Below are 9,641 nucleotides of genomic sequence, written 5' to 3' on the forward strand. Positions count from 1 at the left end.
AGCTTCCCTCTGTTGAACATTTGGACTTCTCTGATTCCACATACTGCAAGAAAATCTCAGAGCCTTGACTGGTGTCCACGACCACTACCACAATCAAACCATGACTGGTGGAGGTGGTGTAGGAAATGGCCATGTAGGTCATACTATTTAAATTTTCCCGGCAAACTGTAATATTTTGGTCAGCTTTGAAAGTAGATTTATCTCCTTTGTAATCATTGTGCATCTGCTGCATAGTAATCCAGGTCTGACCAGCAAGATGGCAACTTCCCAATTAACTTCTAGAGCTAAAGTCTTGTAAATTTACTTTGGCTGAGTAATCTCTAACTCAGATTAATGCAGGTGAAACAGGTATGCATCCTTGTAGAGGAAAGAAAGCAAAGCAGACTTTGGTCCTTGAGTCTTAAAGGAAGTGATTTATGTATGAGAAGATAGGAGTTGTGTTTTCGGACTATAGCCACTCTCCAGAGCATTGTGTGGACAGTGGCCAGCACCAGATGGTTCAGGAGAAAGAAGGAGAGCTCTGCAGGGGGCATCTGTGGGGTGATCTGCTGCACTGCACACACAGTTGTTCGCAGCTGGAGCTCTAAACACTGAACATTTGAAGCACAAGGTTTAATATCCCTTCCAAAATGTTTGTTATTGTAACTTGGGTATTCTTTTTAAGCATTAGAAATTCTTTTTTCTGTAGCCTGATAACGTCTTCATCTCATGGCCATCATGTAGAAGTGAGATCTACAGCTTGACTCTAAGGTTTTGGATAAAAGTCTACCTTTTAGTTATGTTCAGTACTACCTTGTGTTTATCATGAGACATGACAGAAGGATCCGACCTGTGCTATCTTGATTATTAGTTATTTTCAGGATTTTATTATATGACCCCTTGTCCTTCTCTCCAAAGTAAACAAAGCCAAGCTTTAGAGGTTCTTCCCATTTTTTTTCTGGGCCTTTAATCATTATCATCCTTCTCAGAGCTTCTTTTTACTGTAAAATGCCCCTTGAGAGGAGTGAGCAGCACTGAACACTGCATTTGAACTTTGGTCGTAACATTACACAACAGTACTCGGTCTCCCATCTCGTTCATCTCTCTTCACGCATCTTCTGGGCACTCACATGCATTCTTCAGACTGCCTTGTAGGTTACACTTCAGTTTTTCTTGCCCTCAATTAATTCCTAGAAAGAAATAAGAGGCACTAGAACAGGCCAACTTCATAAATCTTTATCTAATACTAGCAAGTCATTAGGCCTGTGAGTAAAGTCTCCATCTGTTCCCAAAGAAACCACAGCATTTGCTACACTGTGTCAGCATCTACTATAATATTTCCGCTCTCAGAGATTTCTTGAGTTTTCTCCAAAGGTCCCATATGTGTGCCTCTTCCTTTCTCTCTACAAAGAAAAGCAAATAAAATATGCAGCATGCAAACAAAACCTAGAGTGGCAGCAACCCCTTCAGGAAGCTGTGCCCCTGCATCATGGGCCAAAACTGACCCATTTTGGGAAAGAGGCCTAAAGTAAGAGCAGACTACTACTTTGTAGAAAGGAACACGGCTCAGTAATACACAAGGGCAGCATGGCAGCTTCCAGCACTGATACTTAGTGTATTTTTGTCCTTTTCAAGCAACTGTTTCCTCCTAGCAATCTGGCACAGTAACATCTATCACGACCTAGATAGATTTCAGTTTATATTTCACCTAGTAAGTGTGTGTGGACTCCAGAAGACCTAAGGGAGACCAGTTCTTGCAAGCCAGGCTCAAGCAAAGCTCACCTTGAAGCTCCTGTGTGTCTTGCCTCAGCAAAGATTGAAAGGCTCACAAACTATTATAGGTTACTCTGCTGCTCTGACTGTTGCTAATATGATTATGTACTAAAGGGTTTAAATGAAAACTGTTTAGTTGGCTAGGAAAGAAAAGGGGAGGGAGGGGGCGTGTGGGAGAAACACATTTGAAACATTTTTGAAAATGCCAACCGGCTTTGCTTTGTTTGGAGCTGGTCAAGCAGAACAGTGGCACTGAGCAGCTAATCAGTAGCTCCACTCCTCCGGAGAACAGCCAGCTCCCTTCACGCTTGGCACCAGCGCAGCCCAGCTGAATACCCTTGTGCTTGCTTATTCTCTTGGCAGAAGTGAAAGAGTACGAGCCCCCATTTGGCTCCAAAGTGCGAGAACACCCTTGCGTGGAAAGCATGAAAGACAATGTCCTAAGAGACAGAGGGCGACCCGAGATCCCCAGCTCCTGGCTTAACCATCAGGTAAGAGCACCACATGTTAGCAGCTGGGAGCTGCACTATACATTTAGCGGCTGCCTGAAGCCTGAGCCTTAACTCAGTGTCGTGCCCAACAGGCTGGACCTTTCTCTTGCGCAAATTAGAGCTCTGTCACGCAGTGACACCAGTACTGCCATGGTTCAGACGCCACAGTGCTCTGCACCATGCCTACCCCAAAGCCCTGGGATTTCTGCTGCCCACCTGTGTAATATAAAAGTGATCAAAACAAAAAGATTGGAAACCTGAGACCCAGCAATCATCCAGACAGCCACAGAATAATTAGGGCCTTAAAGCACACTGTGTGCAGTCTCTGAAAGGTCAAAGAGAACAACTTCGCACATGGGTCCCTTCAGCAGAGAAAACAAATCTCAGTACTTTATCATGGAGAGCAGCCACAGTTGTATCCCAGCTGTTGACAGGTTTAAGAAAAAGGAAATGAGTCTTCAGCAAGCCAGTCTGTTTTTATTCAGGTTGCACATTAGCAGTCCATTTCCCTTGCATGTCATGAAGCACTCCGTCAGCTTTCCCCATTCGTGGACACCATGGTTGCACTTCCTAGGTGATCGCTGCAGCCTGATTTTTCAGTAGATGAAACTGAATGGAAACAAGCCAAAGGCATGCATTTCTTCACCTTTGCTCTGAGCAGTTTTATCAGAAGAGGGAAAATGAGAATCCTCTGCGGGGAGAAGTGGGGCTTGGTCGTTCCACTTGTTCCACAAATATGTTGAGTGGTCTTTACAGACAGTCTAACACCTACTTAGGAAAGGCCAAGTGAATGGCCAAAATCAATCATCTTTCCAACCAAGAGCAACGCATCCACCGCCTGATGACTATGGGAGAATGCAGCCCCTTCCTGGACCGCAGGGACTTACTCCTTATGTAGTCATTTTTGATGAGTAGGGTTATTGAGGAGTGGTGTTTTAACTGGGGAGGAGAGCTGTATTTTGAGGGACACCTGGATATATGATGTTACAAGTTCTAAAAAGCCCTTGATGTTTCTAGGAGCCATAGATACAACCACCTTCTGAATGACAAGTTGAGCTGGGAAGGAGAGATTATATTAATGCTCATCTTTACAGAAAAGAACTGGTTGCAGAAATTTTATAAAAACTGTGGATTGCACTATCTAAAATGCAGTGAAGCATCGGCTTCTGTGGGGCCGTGACAGTTTGCAGCAGCTGAGGATCTGCTTTGAACTCCATAGAAGTTGCTCTTATTGTAATGGCTCTTCCATATTCATTTCCTTCCTCTGCAGTCTTGTTTTTGTAATGAACTCATTATTCATCGTGATAAAATTCTGGAATAGATTTACATATTACAATTTTCCCCCCCCTTTAATGAGATTTGTTGCACTATTGATTTCAAGTTAATGTTTAATATTTAATTTAATTTACTTCTTGTAATTTCAATGCCAGCAGAAAAGTACTGTTATTTATATACAGACAATAACGTTCTGCTATTAACATTGACATCAGTCAACATCACCAATTAGGTAAATTATGCAATTAATGCAGTGTTGTGAAATGTTATTTTTTTAAATAAGAAGTTTAAGATAAATCCTACTTAATGGGCTTTTAGTGTCATAAAGCAAAGCACACAATTTCCTGGCAAATACCTCATGTTTATAAAATGCATTACAGAGATACAACTGTTTTTTGCTCCTGTAAACATGTGCATCAGCATTGAAATGAAGGTTAAATAGTTACATCTGTGAGTGACGTGTTTAAGTGTTTGTGGGACGGTGGCCCATATTTGCACATAGAGTTAGTTAGTCTATGTGGAATTCATAAAGAGCTGATGTAGGGCCTGATATTGCTGGCAATCAGAATTTCATTTGAAAGAGTCAAACAGAATTCAGGCACGCAAAGGCATGGGTTGAGTGGGAAGTCACATTATCCAAGAATTCTGATCATACTTACTAAAAAAAAAACAAACCTCCTTCATTCTACAGCACAAGTCCAAAGCATTTTTTTTCTTGTTGTAACGTATCAGAACACATGCCCAGAAATGACAGTACCAACTAAAGTGCTGAAAATACTGTAGTAAGGTTTCTTTTAAAAAAAAAAGAAAAGCGTGCCCCCATGATAGTAGCAACAGAGCCCATAAAGCATCTGCAGGACACACATGAATAACCCCCTGAACTTCAGGCGGCACTAAAGCAACTCTCACACACGGGCTTTGGTGGTGACTGGCCTCATCACGGCTGCTCTCTCTGTGCTCTCTGCAGGGCATCCAGATGGTGTGTGAAACTCTTATTGAGTGCTGGGACCATGACCCCGAGGCCCGGCTCACGGCGCAGTGCGTTGCAGAGCGCTTCAGCGAGCTCAAGCACCATGATAAGCTCTCAGGAAGAAGTTGTTCGGAGGAGAAGATCCCCGAAGACGGCTCTGTGACCACTGCCAAGTAGTGCGCACCTGAGAGCTCCGAAATGGAGGGAAGTCACTCCTAGATGTGTTCACCTTGGCAAAGGAAGAAGTCTCGATCGATGCCTTGACTTGCTTCCTGGAGGACTGAGGCTGTCACTACTCCCTTTAGACTCCAGCTCTGGACAGGGAGATGTATTCATGGGAATTAAAAGCCAGGGAGTAGGTGTCATACCCTAGCATTGGCTGCTGGCATCGTGTCGTAGGAGGAGCTATGTATGTTAGCACTTCCTCAGGAAATGAGATTTGAAAATAGCCAATAACATTATGCACTTTATTAATGCCTGTATATAACTATGAAATTGCTATTTTTATATATATATACATATATAAAAAAATGTGTGTATATGTATATATATATCTATCTATGTATCTATAAACAGCCATACTCTGAAAAAATGAGTTAAAAAAAAAGAAGTGCTTCCAGAAAATTACTGGTGCATTAGACATCCCTCCCCCTTAGGGAAGGAGCCAGAGGAGACTGGCATAGCACAACACCAGCAATTGTGCACTAAGCGCTCTGCCAAAAAGATAGGAATAATTTGCGATAACAAGACGCCTTTCAAAGCACGTGCTGCGAACACCTGGCTGTGGCCCTGCAGTCCACAGTTGTTAGGAGCAGTGTCACAGCAGACAGGCCAATTTGGTTTTGCAGTTGTACCTATGCATTCCTGTCTGCAGCACATTTTCGAAGGTTCAGGGATGCCTTTGCCCTCTCACCTTAGCCCCAGTGTCTTCACAGTGTCCCAGAACAGGAGTGAGAGGAGGGTTGGTCCCTCTGACACATGTGTTTCCATACAGAGGTCATTAATGTTATACGTTTCTTGATTTAAACTCACACTGCTTGCAAGCAGGTTGCAAAATACCAGCAGGTTGAGTTTTTTCCTCATCCCATCCCCACCCCCAAACCATACAGAACAGCACAGGGCCAGCAATAATCCAAGCAGATGTTTTATATTTGCTGTGCATTCTGAGTGCAGGCAGGTTTTTTTTTTCTCCTTCCTTTTACCTCAGTTGCGTTGCTGTAAGAATAAACATTTTTTTTCCCTGTACAGCATGTCTGATTGCTTGACACACCACAGTCTGACCCTGTTCCATGCCTTCTAGAGAAAAGTAAGAGACAATGGCCAGTGCCTTTATTTTTGCAAAAGGACCTTGGAGGTGAGGGAAAGCTCTGTAGCATTAGGTTAATGGCATATCCTGCCCTCAGCACTGCTTGCCTATAGGGCTGCCCTCAGCAAGTCAGGTAGGAACAGAAAAAAACCCAAACCCAAGAAAGACGGTTTATTCCAAAAAGATCCCTCAGACATTGCTTACGTTCTTTCAGTTCTCCAAAATGTCTAAGACACTTGACATCACATTAGGCCTATATAAATGACAGCAATGTGTTTAATAAGTGCTAACAATTTTGCCTTCAGGAGTTTTGCAGTGATTTTTCAACTTTTTTCTTTCCCATGTAAGCAGGCCTTGGGAATTAGAAATTCAGCCAGCACAAACCAGTCCTGTACAGATGTATCTGGTGCCATTTATTAAACACCTTTGACAGATAAACATTGGCATTTCTCTAGAAGACATTGCCATGTAAGTCAATAGGAATCATGCGTATTCAAATAGGAGTTAAGATTTATGATGACAAATACTTTATTTGAAATGGGTTTGTATCTGCTTCTTTTTATTACTATTTTAACCAAACTACTCAGAAATATTTAAACAGAGCAGGGCAAAACCTCAACAACTGCAGTGGAATTCAGAGGACACTATGTCATGTCAAATTTTAGCGACGGAGGGGGGAATCTGGTTTTTGTAAGGAAAGGGGAAGCGGGCGGATGCGGGGCGGCGGGACCCGCTGCCCTCTAGCGACGCGCTGCTGCCGCCTCGGCTGCCCGGAGCCGGGAGCGGGCGGGGGGAGAGGGAATGTCGCGGCCCGTTTCTCCTCCTCCACCCACCCTGAAGGTCAGGGAATGGCATCCGGTAGTTCCTGACAATACTGACATTTTTATGGTTTTGGTTTGGTTTGGTTTGGTTTTTTTTTTAATTACTACATGTAAAGGCAAATTTTTATTCTCTTGAGGAATATTTCACCTCTACGTCATGTATGAAATAGGAATGTGAACAATATGTACTCTTATGTATCAAATGTTTCAAGCACTTAACTTGCTTTGTAAACAGTTTTGGGGTTTTTTTTCTGTTTTGTTTTGTATAAATCAAATGTTTATTGGAGCAAATAAAATAACACTGACTAAAGTTTGTCTTTCATCTGTTGAGCATCCAGAATAGGAAGACGGCTCTTTCTAAAAGGAACCCGATCCTAAAATGATTCAGGCCCGTTCCTTCCCACCAGAGGCCTGAATATCATGCTTAGTGTGTCCAGTGGCCTTTGCATATGTCCTGCTTTGCTAATGACACCTTCGCCTGGTCTCCATCCTGTTCTTCAGCAGAACAGCACTAGCAGTCACCCAGGCTAGGTGGCCCGTTAGCCCTTGCGGTGTAAAACCTTCACTAGTCTCAGGGGAAGGGAGGGAGAAGAGGGTTCATAGTTGGTCCTTTTCTAGGTCGCTCAGTGCTCAGTGTAGATGTGGCGCTTAGGGACATGGTTCAGTGGTGGACTTGACAGAGCTAGGTTAATGGTTAGGCTCAATGATCTTAAAGGTCTTTTCCAACCTAGATGGATCTGTAATTCTATGGTAAGGCCTTAGTTAAACCTCAGTCATTTTGGTGCTGGTATTAAAGTGAGCCAGAAGACACTCTGCTAAATCTGGGTCACTGAGAAGTGTATGATTAATGTGCTTGTGCCTTACAGCTACTGCTCTCCACTCAGAGCTTTGACCTTTTTAAGCTGATACCCTTCTCATGGAAGACATGCAGAACACAAGCACCACATAAACAAAGAGTAGGACACCTCCCTCCCCACCAACACAATTGCCTTGAGTGTGACTTAGGTTGACTCTAAGCCTTTACAGATGATGCAGTCCATCAGTGCCTGATTTAGGCATCTAAGACTCTCCAGGCATCACCATTTTTTTACGGGAAAATATTATGGTGTCGAAACCTCCACCAGAGCTCATGCTTGGCTGTGCTGGATATCTCCTTCTGAATCTCCAAGTGGGGATTCCCCAAGCAGGCACCCAGGTGTCTTCTTTCATGAATTGAGCAGAATCGCAGAATAACTGAGGCTGGCGGAAACCTCCAGTCCAGGCGCTGTGCTCACTGGTTGGCTGGTCCAGGCTTCTGTTCAAAACAGGCAGCTTAGATCAGGTTTCTCAAGACCTTGTTGAATTTTGAGTATGGTCAAAGTTAAGGATTTCACAGCCTCTTGGGCACCTGATGCTCTGAACAGAGCAACACACATAGCTGATGTCAGGTGTGTGCAAAGTACAGCGGCCACATCTGGTCTAAAATTGGCAAATGGGGGTTTGTGAAGCAGGGTCTGCCTAGGTGCACCCCAGGCAGACAGCTGCAGGTGACCAGCTCTTCCTTTAAGACAGCTACCCTCTGCCCCGTATTACCAGACTATAAATCAACCTGTAGGGTGAGGATGCTCCACAGCCAGATGAAACCAGCTGCCTGGGTATAGTATGGAGGGCCCTGCAGGGAACCCTGCTGCAGGGCTGCTGCTGAGGGCGCAGTGGGGATGGGTCAGGACAGGACCCCCAGCAGCTGCAAGACAGCACTGCCAGCACCAGCCTTGCTGTAGTCGCTCCAACACTGAAGGATGGTGGGATGCTCTACAGCCTCCTCCCCCCCAGCAAGCATTACCAGTGCAGCCTTCACTTCTTAGCTGTTCCTCAGCAAAGGCCATATACAAAACTGCTCTCAGCTTCCCTACAAGCATGCAAAGCCTCAGTGCCCACACCTCTGTGTTTTCCAGCAGCATCCTGCCGAGCCCTAGGCAAGCCTACCATCACTGTGGTCAGCTCCAGGGTGGACTGGTAGCAGTGGCCACCCCTCACCAGTCCCCACCACTGGCCGCGTATTGGCAAAGAGCTTCAAGCCCTGACATCCTGTTTCCAGTGGCTCAAAAGTGAAGTCCTTTTGGCATAACAAGGCAAACAAGTGTTGCAAGAAGAAATATGAAGTGTATTAAGAAACTGTAGAAGGCAAACTCCAGGGACCTTTCAGTCTTGAAGTACACGATGTCCTTGAAATAAAGGACACTATATCCTCTTAATATTTTTTTTTCAATTAAGGTTTTTGCCCACCTTTCTTATCCTAAATATGGTACTCAACATCATTCACTGAGCAGCTCTTAAGGAGCATGTCAATCACCATTTTATTGCCAGGCTACAGAGCAAGGAGGTTCCAGGTGTGCAGTGCAGAAGGCAATCCTTGGGTTTACTACTGAACCAAGTAATGGGCTAAACTGGGTGGCAGTTTCCCAGTACAGGATGCCTCCCTGTTACCACACAAATCCCAGCTCACTTGGGATTTCACCCCTTCTAGTCTAGTCCCAATTGCTACTGGAATAGACATGCACAATAAAAGAAGAAAAAAAATCATGACCCAGCTCGGGGGGGGGGGGGGGAGAAAAAGAAAGGCATTAAGACTTCATCATTCTGAATGCTCCTGGAAACAAACTGAGCCACGTGTAGCGCACCTGCAATATCGTCCTCTTGTCGAGCCAGCTGTGCTGGGACCCAAGGGCTTCCTTCGCTTCCAGAGGAACACCAATTAATCTATTTCCTGATCCTTAGCTCTCTTTCTCCCTCTTGCTTGCCTTTTTTTTTTTTTTTTTTGGCATTATGCTTTTAATAAAATGCTGCCTGTGGCAATTTTTCCCTCCAGCCACAAAGAAGATGGAGTGAATTCTGTTCCAGGCTGTCTGCTTGTTCCTGAATGCAGTTTGGCTGCAGTCATGCTGCTTATTACTTGGCAAATGTTCACGCAAGTGGGTGCACACCATGTGCATGGTCAGAAGGCTCTTGCTGGGGGGTGTTGCCAAAAAAATCAAAAATTCCAGTCT

General features: G+C 44.4%; 1 protein-coding gene across 3 annotated transcripts in view; it reads left to right on the forward strand.

Moving 5' to 3' along the window:
* Positions 1-6,925, forward strand: part of TGFBR2 (transforming growth factor beta receptor 2) — a 67,155-nt gene extending 60,230 nt beyond the window's left edge. For all 3 annotated transcript variants that reach the window (XM_075083293.1, XM_075083295.1, XM_075083294.1), the window contains 2 exons: positions 2,116-2,243; positions 4,486-6,925. In XM_075083293.1, the coding sequence (XP_074939394.1) occupies positions 2,116-2,243; positions 4,486-4,665 (308 nt within the window). In that variant the 3' untranslated portion in view covers positions 4,666-6,925. The remainder of the gene's footprint in view (positions 1-2,115; positions 2,244-4,485) is intronic.
* Positions 6,926-9,641: the final 2,716 nt, after the last annotated feature.

The sequence above is a fragment of the Phalacrocorax aristotelis genome, chromosome 2 (assembly GCF_949628215.1).
Source record: "Phalacrocorax aristotelis chromosome 2, bGulAri2.1, whole genome shotgun sequence".
NCBI lineage: Eukaryota > Metazoa > Chordata > Aves > Suliformes > Phalacrocoracidae > Phalacrocorax > Phalacrocorax aristotelis.